The sequence below is a fragment of the Schistocerca gregaria genome, chromosome 1 (genome assembly GCF_023897955.1).
Source record: "Schistocerca gregaria isolate iqSchGreg1 chromosome 1, iqSchGreg1.2, whole genome shotgun sequence".
In the NCBI taxonomy this organism is placed as follows: domain Eukaryota; kingdom Metazoa; phylum Arthropoda; class Insecta; order Orthoptera; family Acrididae; genus Schistocerca; species Schistocerca gregaria.
Genome location: NC_064920.1, coordinates 303,054,955 through 303,070,786, shown reverse-complemented (window position 1 = coordinate 303,070,786; position 15,832 = coordinate 303,054,955). Strand labels below are relative to the sequence as shown.

General features: G+C 40.0%; 1 protein-coding gene across 2 annotated transcripts in view; it reads left to right on the top strand.

The window, feature by feature from the left end:
- LOC126342343 (lysophospholipase D GDPD1-like) overlaps nt 1-15,832 on the top strand; it is a 139,799-nt gene that overhangs the window by 46,288 nt on the left and 77,679 nt on the right. For both annotated transcript variants that reach the window (XM_050001847.1, XM_050001848.1), the window contains 2 exons: nt 3,646-3,827; nt 11,653-11,873. In XM_050001847.1, coding sequence (XP_049857804.1) covers nt 3,646-3,827; nt 11,653-11,873 — 403 coding nt within the window. The remainder of the gene's footprint in view (nt 1-3,645; nt 3,828-11,652; nt 11,874-15,832) is intronic.

Here is a 15,832-nt window from a genome sequence, read left to right as displayed (position 1 = left end):
CCTACAGACTGTGGTATCCAATGACAGGGAATACAACTATTGCCAGAGATATGCTATTTGATAAAAGACTCTTTCCTGCAAAACAGCGAAAGTGTTGCAAAGGTGATTGACCTGAAGACCACTAACATCACAGATGATTAACAGGCATTACAGAATATGGATATTATGGAAACAGAAGAGGCGCCTGAAACTGAACGAAGCGAAGCTATGGAAACGTGCTTGCCTTCTGAAAACACTGACATTGAGAAGGAGAGTGCTGACAAGGATGAGAGTGCTGAAAGCGTTTACCCCACAACAGAGGATAATGACTATCAACTTCAAGAATCTGAAATAAATGAAAACCACAGAACACATTCTGGAAGACAAGTCAATCCACCAAAATGGCTACAGACTATGAGACAAAAGAAAAGAAGATATATGCAATAGCGGATGAGAGTACACCAAGAGAAAATGATCCACAAAGTGTACGGGAAGTCATATCAGCTGAAGGTAGAAACAAATGGCAAGAAGCGATGTTAGAAGAATTGGAAAAACTACTGCAAAAACAAACCTGGACATTTGTACCACATACCAATAACACACACCAATATAAACAATACGAACAAAATGGGTCTTCAAATGGAAATATGATGAAACGGAAGAATTGCTAGGCGCAGAGCACGAGTGGTAGCTTTAGGAAATGAGCAAGGACCAGGCATAGATTTTGAAAAAGTTACAGTCCAGTAGTAAAAATGAAAAGTATGTGACTACTGATGGGAACAGCAGTTGAACAAGACTGGGAAGTTCACCATTTAGATGTTGTAGCGTATTTGATGGCTGACATCAGAGATGAGGTCTATGTGGAACTACCCATGGGTTTCACAGATACCACTGACAAACTAAGAAGAAAATTTAGTGGCATACTAGATCAAGAAGAACTGCACAATGGTGAGTGGATCTGCAAATTAGGAAAGTGCATCTGTGGGTTGAATCAATCGGGCAGGAGATGGAACAAAACACTTGAAGAGTTCCTGAGCAAGCAACAGATGCTGTGATCAATAGCTGATCCATGTGTGTACTATGCTATACAACGTGAACTCATAGTAACTGCATATGGGTACGAGGCCAGATTTAGCATGCCCAGTGACATACTTGAACCAGTTCAGCAAACAATCCAAGTGAGGAGCACTGGTGTACTGTCAAACATACACTACGCTATTTGCGTGATACAATGAATGATGAACTAGTTTTCCGTAAGACTGCTAAGAAGATTGTGATGTATACTGGTGCAGACTGGGGAGCTGATCCAAACCACCATAAATCCTTTAGTCGATATTTGACAGTATTTGGGGGTTGCAGCTGTAAGTTGGAGCAGCAGGAAACATTGAACTGTCGCACTAAGCACTGTTGAAGCAGGGTTTGTTGCACTGAGTGAAACCGTAAGAGAAGCAAAGTGGATGAATAGCTTTCTTGGTGAAATTGGTGAAGGTTGTTTTCTGCACCAACCCATGAAGATTTTCATCGACAATCTAGGTGCGAAGAAACTTGCTAAAAATCGTGAGGCTTCTGAAAGGACAAAACGTATGGATCTGAAGATTTTCTTTGTGCATGAGGAGGTGGAAGCCAACAACTTAAGTTTGGAATACATCACAAGTGAGAAGAATGTTACTGACTGTTTGACAAAGGCAGGCAGTCGACAACGTGAAGCTGAAAACCCAAATTGGGGTCATGGACCAGGGGGCATGGGTGGCGTCAGTGATGTGGACTGTCTTCCCCTTGTGTGTACTTTGACATGTTTACTTCCTTGTAATGTATTGAATTGGCAGGATTCAGTCTGTAGATGTGTGGTGTATTCAGTACATGTGAAATGTGCTCAAGTGATGTGATGTGCCCCCTGTCCTCCTCAAAAGGAGATTGACACTCAGGTCACAATCTCAGTTTTTTATCAATGTTTGTCAGTTCTCCTCAGAGTTTGTAAATTCATAATTTTGATTGTGGAACAATAGCAGATGAGAGGTGGATGCAGAGAGAGAGAGAGAGGGGGGGGGGGGGGAGAGAAAGAGAGAGAGAGAGAGAGAAGCATAGCATAGCAGTCCATTCAAAAAAGTTGTGGAAGAGAGTGGTAACGTCTTATTGAAAATATAGGGTCAAGGGTAAAATCCCATCTCTCTCAAAGAGATATTGAAGAGAGATAATTATAAGAAAAAAATTTTGCCGTTTCTCCTACTAGTGTCTTTCTTGCGAATTAACAATATAATTGTTAACTGTCTAATCCTTATGATGATATTGGAAGAGAAGTAGATGTGATACGAAGGTGATTCTCTGTGAACTTTTTATCAAGAGTTACTGAATGGGTAAGAAAGGACTGACAGAAGTACAATTCCAGAATGAGATTTTCACTCTGCAGCAGAGTGTGCGCTGATATGAAAATTCCTGGCAGATTAAAACTGTGTGCCCGACCAAGACTCGAACTCGGGACCTTTGCCTTTAGCGAGCAAGTGCTCTACCATCCGAGCTACCGAAGCACGACTCACGCCCGGTACTCACAGCTTTACTTCTGCCAGTATCCGTCTCCTACCTTCCAAACTTTACAGAAGCTCTCCTGCGAACCTTGCAGAACTAGCGCCCCTGAAAGAAAATATGTTGCGGAGACATGGCTTAGCCACAGCCGGGGGATGTTTCCAGAATGAGATTTTCACTCTGCAGCGGAGTGTGCGATGATATGAAACTTCCTGGCAGATTAAAACTGTGCGCCCGACCGAGAATCAAACTCGGGACCTTTGCCTTTTGCGGGCAAGGTTCGCAGGAGAGCTTCTGTAAAGTTTGGAAGGTAGGAGACAAATACTGGCAGAAGTAAAGCTGTGAGTACCGGGCGTGAGTCGTGCTTCGGTAGCTCAGATGATAGAGCACTTGCCCGCAAAAGGCAAAGGTCCCGAGTTCGAGTCTCGGTCGGGCACACAGTTTTAATCTGCCAGGAAGTTTCATATCAGCGCACACTCCGCTGCAGAGTGAAAATCTCATTCTTGAAACTTCCCCCAGGCTGTGGCTAAACCATGTCTCCGCAATATCCTTTCTTTCAGGAGTGCTAGTTCTGCAAGGTCCGCAGGAGAGCTTCTGTAAAGTTTGGAAGGTAGGAGACGGATACTGGCAGAAGTAAAGCTGTGAGTACCGGGCGTGAGTCGTGCTTCGGTAGCTCAGATGGTAGAGCACTTGCCCGCGAAAGGCAAAGGTCCATGTTTGAGTCTCAGTCGGGCACACAGTTTTAATCTGCCAGGAATTTTCAGAAGTACAATTAATTGTAATAACTGAGAATCAAATTCCAGAGTGCCAGTGAACTACCAATAGTCCATAATCTATAGTCATCTCCTTAATTTCTCTACCTTATTTTTATCTTTTGATCCTGGGCTCAGACTGGCTTTTCTTCTTCCATGTGCTTGTAGTTTTTTTTTTTTTTTCCCCAGCTGTTGGTAAAAAGACACTCCACTTTTGTTCTGTGTTTAATTACTCCCTTTTTTAACCTTGTTATTTAGATTACATGAGAAATATACCTGAACTGTTCTTCAAAGTATTGGAAGGTATAGACACACTTTAAAATACCACAGGTATATATCTCTTCATGGAAAATAACTAAAGAAACTTCATAGTTGATTATGTTGTGTGTTACAGGGCTGTTGCTTTGGGAACTGATATGTTGGAGCTGGACTGTCAAATTACAAAAGACAGCAAAGTAGTTGTTTCACATGATCAAAACTTGCTACGCAGCACTGGTGTTGATTGCAATATCTCCCAACTCAATTACTGTGATCTTCCTCTGTTAAAACCAGAACTACCTGTTGATTTTGACCCAGGTATCAAATCTGTTTCTTTCCATTATGAATGTAGTATATGGTTCCAGAAAATAATAGAATGTAAGGAGTTATTTTATTGCTGCTGTGGAAGTGTGTGAATGCAAAATGTTTTGAGAGTCACGAACAAAAGTTAATTTATCCAAACTGGGGTATTTTTGTGCACTGATTAGTATTGCCAATGGCATAGCTTGTTGTTATCATTGTGATGATATGACACAAATGTCATTGGCAAAATAACATTACACAACTTATTGTTCCCCTACGAAAAAAGTAAATACAGATCAATACATTCTGATCCCACACAATTGCTGGAAGTAGATGAAAGAATTTTAGGGATGAAGTAGAACTGTTTTTTATCGTGTCACTTCTCAGAAGCTGCAACATGAGCAAATTAAAGTACAAATACTACTTAAAAATCAGAATTTTTTTATTACGACTCAGACATAGGATTCTGCTTTCTAAAAGGCATATGCTTTTTTACTTTGTCTAAGTCCCTTAATTTTACAGCACATACAGCAGAGGTCAGTAACTTTGCACTAGTGCTGTAATGGAGATAGTGCATGGTGGTTGTTATACAATGTTAGTGTAAAGAACTTGTTTTTATCATATTGGAATTTCAGTGCTACGTATAAACATAATAGGAACTGCACAGTTATGTAGTGTCTCATTAAACCTTGCTCATTTTGCCTGTTATGACTAATGTCTTGTGATGTTTACATGGGATAAAGACTTACCATCTTCTAGCCATTGTACTTTCATGATAGTTACAAAGTAGGTTCAAAGGTGACAGGCAACTGTAACCCTCTACAGCTAACTCTCCTGAAGTGTAGTTTGTCACAGTTGCAACCAACATCAGTATTTCCAAGAACCACAAGGTAACTGATATTTTGTGATGTTTATATGTTATACTATTTAATTTCATAAAAGACATTTTCACAATTGATACGAAGAAAACAGTACTACTAGAATACCTCTTTTTCTAGAATGATATGTTTAAGATACAATTTATTTTAATGAAGTTTCAATATTGCATGTTTCTATTACAATTAAAGTTGCTCATTCACTTGAGGGAGTCTGGTTTCTGTCACTATGTGCCATATGTAATGGAAAAGCTTCCAAATATAGTACTGTCTTTAAATTTATAACGAACCAATTTAATCTATTCCATGATAAATCAATATCATTGTTTGAAAATAACTTTCTGCATAAGCTAATCAGAAGGGTCACTAAACAGCCATGTAAACAACCATTGATCACTGGAGGGATTAAAGTATCTTGTGAAAGGAAAAGGAAAATGTATCTTTTAAGAACAAGAAGGGACTCTGAAGTAGTTGCACACGATAAAGACTACTCAAAATTACTAAGAAAGGCTATTAAAAAATCAAGAAACTTGCACATAATGTCAGAAACCAGTAATTCCGACAACAGACTTAAGGCTATATGGAATGTAGTGACATTAGAGACAGCACAATCATCCACAGAACAAGTGACATCACAATTAAACTGAATGGAAGTGCTGTAAATGATGAGTCACAGGCAGCTAATGTATTTAATAATCATTTCTTAAATATAGTAAAAAGTATAGGGACAAACAATTCAAGAGAGAAGTCACAGCAATATGTTGAAAAAGTTAATTTCATAAAATTCAATCATATGGAAGCATCAAAGATATGTTCCTTTTTAATAAGCCTAGTCTTATCTGCATTATATAATGCATTACTAACTCAAGGCATTTTTCCACAGAGACTGAAATTGGTGACTGTTAAACCCCTCTTTAAAAAAAGGTGTAATAAGTACTGACCTGTTTCACTGCTGACATCATTTTCCAAAATTTTTGAGAAGATGATGTATTCTACATTAGCATCCCACCTTAGCAACAATAATATCCTCAGCAAATCACAGTTTGGGTTTCAGTAAAGTTGATCTATTGAGAATGCCATTTAATTGGTCACTCGCCAAATTTTATGAGCATTAAATAATAAAATAGTGCCAGTTGTTATTTTCTACAATCTGTCTAAGGCATTTGACTGTGTGACCCTCAGTATTCTCCTAGATAAATTGAAGTTTTTTGGGTTTCATGGTATAGCCAACCTACAGATAGTGTCATTTCTAAGCAAAAGACTGCAAAGAGTTGTACTTAGTAATCCAACCAGTATAGCATGGGACATAATTCTGACTAAGGAGAAATCACATAAGTTGTTCCCTATTGCTTAATCTTAAGTCCACTGTTGTTTCTCATATATGTAAACCATCTCCCATTTAATAGGCAAGTAGAATAAGTTATTTTTGCAGATTGCACTGGTATCGTAATCAATCCAAGCATACATGCAGAAACAAAAGACATGATAAATGAAGTTGTTAAAAGTCATCTCCTGCCAACTGCGTGTGGGGTGTTTACTGCAGAATTGATGGCAATTTCCCAGGCCTTTACCTTTATTAAACAGTCCCAACACAACTGTTTTATTATGTAAGGACTCAATGAGTGGCCCTCAGGCTATTGATCGGTATTTTGCCTACTATCCCTTGGTCTTGGCCATCCATGACCTTCTCACTGACCTTCACCATGCTGCTTGTTCCGTTGACTTCCGTTGGGTCCGTTGCCATGTGGGTATCCCAGGTAATGAGCGTGCTGATTATTTGGCTGGGGGAGTAGTCACTTACACCCCCTTCTCTGTAACCCTTCCCACTTTGCACAATCATGGACCGAATCTGTCTAATAAACTTCGTGCTATTAAGGTGATGACTGTCCCATCCCTGTGTCATCTCGACATCGACCATACCAGGCTGACCCATGGTTTTCTTTTGCATAATGAGCCACCCCCACTTTTTGGTTGTGGAGCCTTCCAGTCAGTAGTCCATATTTTGGTGGAATACCCGCTCCTTTTGGCTCTGTGTACTAAGTATAGACTTCCGCGCACTTTACCTTCAATATTGGCAGACGATTCTCGGATGGTTGAACTGGTTCTCATTTCCTCTGTGACAGTCATTTTTATTTTGAGTTCTAAGGTTATTGATCTCCTTTAGGAGTAGGGGCAGGGCGGGAGGGTTGGGGTGTCTCCCACTGTAAGCTGTGTTTGGAGATTCCTGACTCCCCTCCCTGGTCAAGATCCTCTTTCCTCGCTTTTACTCTGTTTTTATCACTTTTCAAATTTGGTTAGTCTCCTTTTACAGTATGCACTTTTACATTCTAGCGGTTGAACACTTTTGAAAAGCAGGTAGTTTTGCCTGCACTGCGTCAGAGGTGAGATATTTCCTGCCTCCAGCATAGCATTGGGGTTGCCCACTTGCTGACTTCTCTCCTTTTGTATTCACCATTGACAACACGACTGTACTTTTATGCTTTTTAGTCTTTTGCCTTTTATTGTTCTGACTCTTCTGAGATGTAAATCCATCCGAATGGACGACCATGAAACAAAGGACTGATGACCTAGCTGTTTGGTTCCATCAGCTCCAATCAACCAACCAACCCACCTACGTGCACACCCAAATGGTAGTTTACTAAGGCTGACTGGTGGCTTTACTCGTCCCTGGTGACCTTCGAAGAACAAAGTTTTCCCAGTTATGATGACTAGGTGGGATATGTCACAAACATTATCCTAACTGCTGCAGAACATTCCATTCCTTGCACTTCTTCTTTACCATGCCATGTCCCAGCCCTTTGGTGGACTGAGGCACGTCGCAACACAATTTACATGCAGAAATGTGCTCTCCATTTGTTTAGCCACCATCCTTCAGTGGCAAACTGCATTCATTATAAACTGATGTGTGCAAAGTGTCGTCGCTTTCTTCAGGATAGCAAAAAAGCTAGCTGGATTCCATCCACAAGTTCTTTTAATAGTTCCACCCCTTCCTCTGTCATGTGGGCCAACGTCCGATGGCTCTCTGGGACCAAGATCCGTTTGCCAATTTCTGGCCTGATAGTAGCAGATGACGTCATTGTGGACCCTGTTGCTATCTCCAAAACCTTGGACCATCATTTTGCGGAAATTTTGTGCTCTTCTCACTATCACACTGCCTTCCTCCATCGAAAACTAATGAAGGAGGCTCGGGTGATACCTTTTTCTTCTCAGAATTGTGAGTGCTACAATGCTGCCTTTACCATGAAGGAGCTAGATCATGCTCCCAGTTCATCCTGATCCTCCGCCCCAGGGCCAGACACTGTCCACATTCAGATGTTGCTGCACCTCTCTGTGTAGACAAGCACTTTCTGCTTAATATGTACAGAGGGCACATTTCCCGGATGTTCGCATGAATCCACCATCATATTCATACCTAAGTCCAGTAAGGACAAAAACATTCCTTCAAGCTAATGCCCCATCTCTCTAATCAGTTGTGTTTGCTAGGTGATGGAACGTATGATTCATGCCCAGCTGGTATGGTGGCTTGAGTCTTGCAGTTTACTAATGACTGCACAATGTGGATTTTGAGCACGGTGTTCTGCAGTTGACCATCTTGTTACTTTGTGCACCCATGTCATGAATGGTTTTCTGCAGAAATCCCAGACTGTGGCCGTGTTCTTCGTTTGCAGAAGGCCTACGACACCTCCTTGAGAACTGGTGTCCTCTGTACTCTTTACATGCGGGCCTTTGGTCACCGCCTGCACTGTTTACTTCAGGAATTTATAAAAAGATCGAGTTTTTAAGGTGCGTGTGAGTTCTGTCTTGTCGGACACCTTTATCTGGGAAACCAGTGTGCCTCAGGGTTCGGTTGTTGACTTTGCTATCGCCATTAACCCTATAATGGCATGTCTCCCACTGAGCATCTCTGGCTCTCTTTTTGTTGACAATTTTGCTATCTAATGCATTTCTCCGTGGACCTGTCTCACTGAGTGGCATCTTCAGTGATGTCTTGATCGTCTTTACTCATGGAGCACTGACAGTGGCTTTCGCTTTTCCACTGACAAAACCATCTGTATGAATTTCTTGTGGAGCAATTGATTTCTCCCATCATCCTTACAGCTTGGGCGTTTTGCTCTTCCATTCATTGAAACTATGAAATTCCTGGGGCTCCTGCTCGATAGAAAACTTGGCTTCATTAAGTGGTCTGTGTTAACTTCGGCCAAAATCGCTTCCTAAGGAGACTACTCCAGCCTTGCTCTGTCGCCTTCAGTTTCAGGACCTTTGCATGGAACTTCACGGTCGTACCTTTGTGTACACTGATGGCTTTCGGACTGACCACAGTGTTGGGGTGCCTTCGTCATTGGCGCCAATGTCTTTCAATATCGGCTTCCAGCACAATGCTCAGTTTTTACAGCTGAGCTCTTCGCCCTGTACCAGACCACAGACTACATCTGACAACACAGACTTTTCAGTTGTGTCCTCTCTCAGACACACTCAGCACCCTACAAAGTCTATGTGCACTGTGCACTGTACACTGTCCATCTCTTAGTGCAACAGGTCTAGGAAAACTGACACTTGCTCACTCTTGGTGGAGCCACTGTGATGTGTATGTGGGTTTCTGGTCATGTTGATCTGCCAGGAAATGAGGCTGCCGACTGCTGCTAAGGCTACATACAGTCCTCGTACCTCAGCCCACGATTTCGTATATTTCCTCTACTGGTCTTTGTGTTGCATCTGTCAGTAGGTGGTGTCCCCTTGGCATCGCCATTGGTCCTCCCTTCATGGGAATAAGCTCTGGATTATTAAGCCTCTCCCAGTGGCTTTGATGACTTTCGCTCGGCCCTCCCGCCGGGAGGAGATCATTTTAACTAGGTATTATATTGGGCACCACCTTTTTAGCTGTCATCATTTGATAAGTGGTACTCCCCCACCACTTTGAACACATTGTGCCCAAGTCTTAACTTTCCGCCACTTCCTGAGGGAAGGCCAATTTTTTTTAATTGTTTATATTCCAGTTTTGGTTTGCCATCTGAGTTATCAGCTGTTTTAGCAAATGATGCGGGGGCTGTCTACTGCATTTTACTTTTTATCTGTCAAAGCAATGTGGCAGAGGCCATTTAATTTTCACTTTTGGACCTCCATTTCTGTATGGTATCTTTTGTAGCCTCTTCTCCACGTCCCTGTTTCTAGCAGTCTTCTGTTATGTCAATTAGGATTGACGTATAGTCGTTTTTGAACTCCGTCTTCGTATTCTCTAGTTTTGATTTGGGTGTATATTACCCCACTTGGTTTTGCACCCTAAAACAAAACAAAACAGAACAAAACAATCAAAAAGTGGGAAATTTATATTCTTATTGCTGTTGCAATTGATCTGCACATTTGCTCCCATGCAATTGCATGAGGAGATAGCAAGAGCCAGGCAAATGATGTATGGATTCTCCATCAACATAAGTTCCATTCCTATTGCATCTCTCTCCATCAAGAGCTGCATAGAAGCAATCATGAGAATCGTGTTACCTTCTGTACATGGGCATTAAGACAGGATACTCCAAACATATTGTGTATCTTGTGTAGTGATGAAGCCACATTTACCAATCATGGCCAGGTAAATCTCTCAAATTTGCTCTATAATCCCTATTGACTTCATCAGATGGAATGTCACTATTCATGGAGTGTAAATGTGTGGTATAGGATAGTAAACCATAGGCTCATAGGCTTGTTTTTCGTAGACTGAACACTGAAGGTGCGCAGGTACCGCAGCCTACTAAAAGACCACCTCTCATTGATGCTGGAAGACATTCCTCTCCAGACCGAGCGAGGTGGTGCAGTGGTTAGCGCACTGGACTCGCATTTGGGAGGACGACTGTTCAATCCCGTCTCCAGCCATTCTGATTTAAGTTTTCCATGATTTCCCTAAATCGCTTCAGGCAAATGCCGGGATGGTTCCTTTGAAAGGGCATGGCCGATTTCCTTCCCCATCCTTCCCTCACCCGAGCTTGCGCTACATCTCTAATGACCTCGTTGTCGATGGGACGTTAAACACTAATCTCCCCCCCCCCCCCCCCCCCCAATTCCTCTTCAGATTAGGAGGAACCTGTAGTTGTCTTCACAAATTGTTTCCAAATCATTTGATTTGATTGTATTGGATTGGATTCACTGGACCTGTTCCGTGGCTGGGTCTTCAGATTTGATTGCTGTAGGCCTTTTTCTTTGGGGAAAGCTGAAAGACGCTATTGCAAGGACACACCAATTACACCAAATTAAACGCAATGATTTGTTACTGCAGCCGGCTCGGACATCTGTGCTGAAATGTTAGCACATGTGCAGCATTGTTTCATATCAGGCTGGAAGCGTGTATTGCCACTGACAGTGGTCACTTCGAACACAACCTGCAATCATTAGTTATCTCGTTACTGGTCAGGATGCACATAACTAGTGTATGCACTTGTGGTTTTTTTTTTTTTTTTTTCTTTTTAGTGTCGGCTATCATATGTATTGTACAAGTGTCGGCGTGAGAACTTTTCAAAATACAGTATATCATAAAGGACTCACCCTAGAATCCTGTAACAAACACCATTAACATACACCCTACTTTTAGTCTGTTAATGTCAATAGGCACAGTTCCACTTTAAAAAAAGTGTATGTTTGTGTGAAAAATACACTTTACGGTGTGGGGCAGGGGAGGGGCATTCGCCCGTGCGTGCGTGTAACTTGTAAATGTTCAGAATATAGCCATACATTCAAATTAATTCATGATGTGAACGTAAAATGACTCGTTCCACATCATTATGATTTGTCGTACAAAATGATCTGCGGAACATTGAACTAAATAACTAATTTATTTTTGAGAGTGGTAGCTTCATTTATTTATAAACATAGTCGTGTAATGCTTTACTTTTGTAGTTTAATAATATTATGGCTGTGGACATGGACATGCTACATTATTGTTGTTATTGTTATTTGGTCATAAGGAATGCTTTTTGCAGGTCACACTTTTGTTGGTTCAGGGAAAGAAGAGGAGAGAAGAATTGTACTTTTGGAAGAAGTATTTCAGATGTTCCCTAACGTACCTATAAATGTAGATATCAAGATTGATGATGAGAATCTTATGAAAGAAGTTGAAAGATTGATTGTTCAATACAATAGGGAAGAATACACAGTCTGGGGTAACTTCAGTGACAAAGTTACAAGGAAACTTTATTCAATGGCAAGTCCAAAAAATAGTAGTTACGCTGCAGTATGCTCACAGTTTACATAGTCTTCTTACACTGAATGTGATCTATTCACAGTTTTCACCTTTTCAGTAGTAAAGCAAAGGAGTGCTCAGTTTAACAAGCAGCATTACACTAAATGTTGTTTAATCTCAGTTACTTTCCTCCTGTTGCATAGCCTCTCTTACACATTGCACTGAACATGTACTTATAAGAAAGTTTACTGTACTGTCATCCTATCCTTTCTTTTAATCAGTGTTTTCCATAATTCCTTTCCTCATCAATTCTGCAGAGAATTTCCTTGCTTCTTGTCACTCCACTTAATTTTCATCCTCTTTCTGTAACACTCAAGCTCAGATTCTTTGATTCTCTTCTTTTCATGTTTTTGTACAAATTTTCATGTATGTGTGCTATTAATTTTTATTCATATGTGTTAAGTATTAGTTTGTATTTGTTTTTCTTCAACATTTGTGTGTCTTATATATTTTTCTCATGTAATAATAGATTTTTGAAGCCCTTAACAATAAGAATATCCCTAGAAGAATGTATATTTACTGAAATGAAAGGTTTTTCTTTCACATTTACTCCATGCATTCCATTTCTTTTATAAATAGTAGTATGTACAGGCAGTAGATAACTTTTAAGAGTATAACATAACACCCTTTACAAAAGTTTGCTTTTGGTATGAACAGAAAAAATTGGTAGCAATACAAGAACACACAGATAATTAATTCTCTTGCTGGCGTGTAAACCGTTCCTGTGGTGAGAGACTGCTAAGGCTTAAAATCAGTCAAAAGAAAATTCACAGTCAGTAGTATTTGAAGATACTAGACAGAACACTAAACTTTATTTTAGAATTTTCATATACTGAGGCCGAGAAAATAATTTCATATTTCTTCTGTCTTGCTGATCAAATATCACAATTTGGATGTGGGCCATTGATGTCAGTATTTAGGAAAGCATCACTGTTTCACATCCTAAACATACAGTCCTTTTATTGTAACTGTTGCTCATTATTATTTTGTGACTCCCTAACATTTTATGGGTACGTCAGTTTGCTTTCTTGTGGTAAGTCAGTAGATTAGGTATTTCTCAATTAATATTGTTTGTTTGTGTTTGTTTGGTTACCTGAATGTGGGAATTTAGTACCTCCTTCTGTATGTCTTGAATCTTCGGGCCTCTTCAGGGACCTTCCCATTCAGAGACACACCTGCCTTTAATTTTTGTTCTTAACAGTATTTGTGATTAATAATAAGAATGAACTCATGATGTATTGTCAAAGTCACTGCCACAGTTTTAGAAGTAACATTAACTTTCATATTCACTTTGCATCTCTGTCTAGGATGCAGGGTGGAGATTTGTATTTTGCTGTAATGATCTTCAGTAGGTTTTACAGTAAATTTCAAATACTCAGATAAATCATAGTGTATTGCCCACCCCTTCTATAATTTATCAGTGTGTTTCGACTCAGTGATGCAAATTCTGTTTAAGACTAATGTTTAAGTTGATTGGTTACTGGTGTCAGATGGGCACCTTTTTTAGATAAGAATCCAGTTTCATGCATCCTGTTTTGAAAGAAGTCACTATAACAGAAGAGCCCCACAAGAATGCACAGAAATGTCAGGTTAGCTTGTTCCACCAAAATATTAGAGGATTGAGTAATAACGTAGAAAAGCTTCTTGCCTGCTTGCAAAATTTAGAGGAAAAGATAGACATCCTGAGCACCACGTAACCACAGGGTTAGATAAGTTACATACAAAAGATTACAGTCTAGCAGCTTTCTCATGCAGAACTAATGTGGGAAAAGGAGGAGTTGTGGCATATATTAAGACAGAACACAGGTTGAAAAGCATTGGCACAAGTAGATTTTGTAGTGATCAGCACATAGAAATGTGTGATAGTGATTTAATGCTGAAAAACAGTTCACTTTTAATTGTAACAGTATATAGATCCCCAGTGGGAAATTTTGAATCATTTATGAGGAATCTGGATTTATTACTGTGCTGTCTATCAGCAAGCAGTTAATAGTCTGTGGCGACTTCAATGTAGATTTTCTAAAAGATTCTGATAGGAAAAATGATCTGGAAACCTTATTTGGAGCCTACAATTTTCTCTCAGTAGTTAACTTTCCAACATGGGTGGTTAAAGACATTAGGTCCCTAATTGATGTTTTCTTTGATGAGGCACAGAGCAAGAAAAATAGCTGCTCACCCAGTAACAAAAGCTGTCTCTGATCATGATGCACATTTAGTCAGGATAAATGACATAGTGCTTTACAGTGTGGGTACACCTCAGTGGAAGTCAGTCAGAATCATTAATGACTACAGGGCAAATGTTTTTAAGAGTAGTTTACAAGAAACAACCTGGGATGAAATTTATAAAGAACCAAATGCCAATATAAAATTTAATCTATTCCATGATAAATTCATATCAGCATTTGGAAGTAGCTTCTTGCTTAAGCTAATCAGAAAGGATGTTAAACAGCCATGTAAAACAACATGGATCACTAAGGGGATTAAAGTATTGTGTGAAAGGAAAAGGGAAATGTATCTTTTGGCAAGAACAAGTAGAGACGCTGCCATAGTTGCAGACTATAAAAACTAATGAATATTATTAAGCAAGGTTATTAAAAAGTCAAGAAACATGCACACAATGTCAGAAACCAGTACAGCTAATAACAATTTTAAGGCAATATGCAATACAGTCAGTATTAAGTCAAATTAAACTAGTGAATAAACAGTATGTAGTTACTTTCGTTGACTTCAAGAAAGTATACGATTCAATCGACAGACATACTCTTATGAGAATTTTGCAGGAAACGGGCCTGGACCAAAAAACCCACAGCCTTATCCAAAAGACCCTGAGTATCACCAGATTATGAGTAAAGTTTCGAGGAACATTTCCAGAAAGCTTTGAGATGCAGACAGGAGTGAGACAGACAGATGGACTTTCACTTTTTCACTTCAACTGTGCACTGGACAAGGTGATCAGAGAGTCGCGGAAAGAAATGGAATTACAAAATATACCAAGCGGTACTTACCTGGGACACATATGGAAGGGGCTAGTAGTAGATTGTGTAGCTTTCGCAGATGATCTGGCACTTATACAGGGTATATACGACCTGGGACAGACAGGAGATCTGAGGAAAACCTGGGAAATTTTTCATCCGGGAGAAAACGGAAAAACCTGTGAATTTTTTAGAATTCTGAGAATTTTTTGTTTTGTTTTAGTTTTCTTTTAAATTTTTGTAATTTTGACTGATAAGAAACAGTACTTTACAAAGTATATTACGGTATCCCACTACTGCAGAATAACATGAATGAGAGAAAAAAAACTGAAAGTAAAATTTAAGTTGCAAGGGAAATGTGCCATATACAACAGCAAAACACAGTGCTCATACAAATGTCTGCCAACAGCAAAATATGTCAAAGGTGTTAGGAAGACTGTGCAATACTTCATAACAACAAACTGCCTCTGATGAGCATGACGTTAGATTCGTTTGAGCAGTTGTGAGCGACTCATGCGCATGCACAGTTGAGTTGCGCATCTGTAGTACCTTCACCCGTTTCTGGCTACAGCAGTGTGGCTGTTAGCCGTACAAGCAGTAGCAAGATGCTACCCGTAAAAATTTTACTGGTGCACGCAAGCTGCCAGATTCAATGAGGGCAAACTGGGATATCTGCCCCACGCGGCAAGAATTCATATTCTTGAGGAAACAGCCTTTTTTCACAAAGCGCCTAGTGTCCAGTGCACATTGGTCTATTGATTATACATAGGATTTTGAAACACGTCCCTGTTGGTTTTTGAACATTTATTAACATATTCTCAGTTTATTTCTGAATGGATCACAAGTTGATTTTTGAATGCGTGCATAGTGTACATGATGTCTCTGCCAGGGGAATCCCCATCACATCTAGAAATAAGCTTTTCTGCCGACAGAAGGGGACGAGGCTAT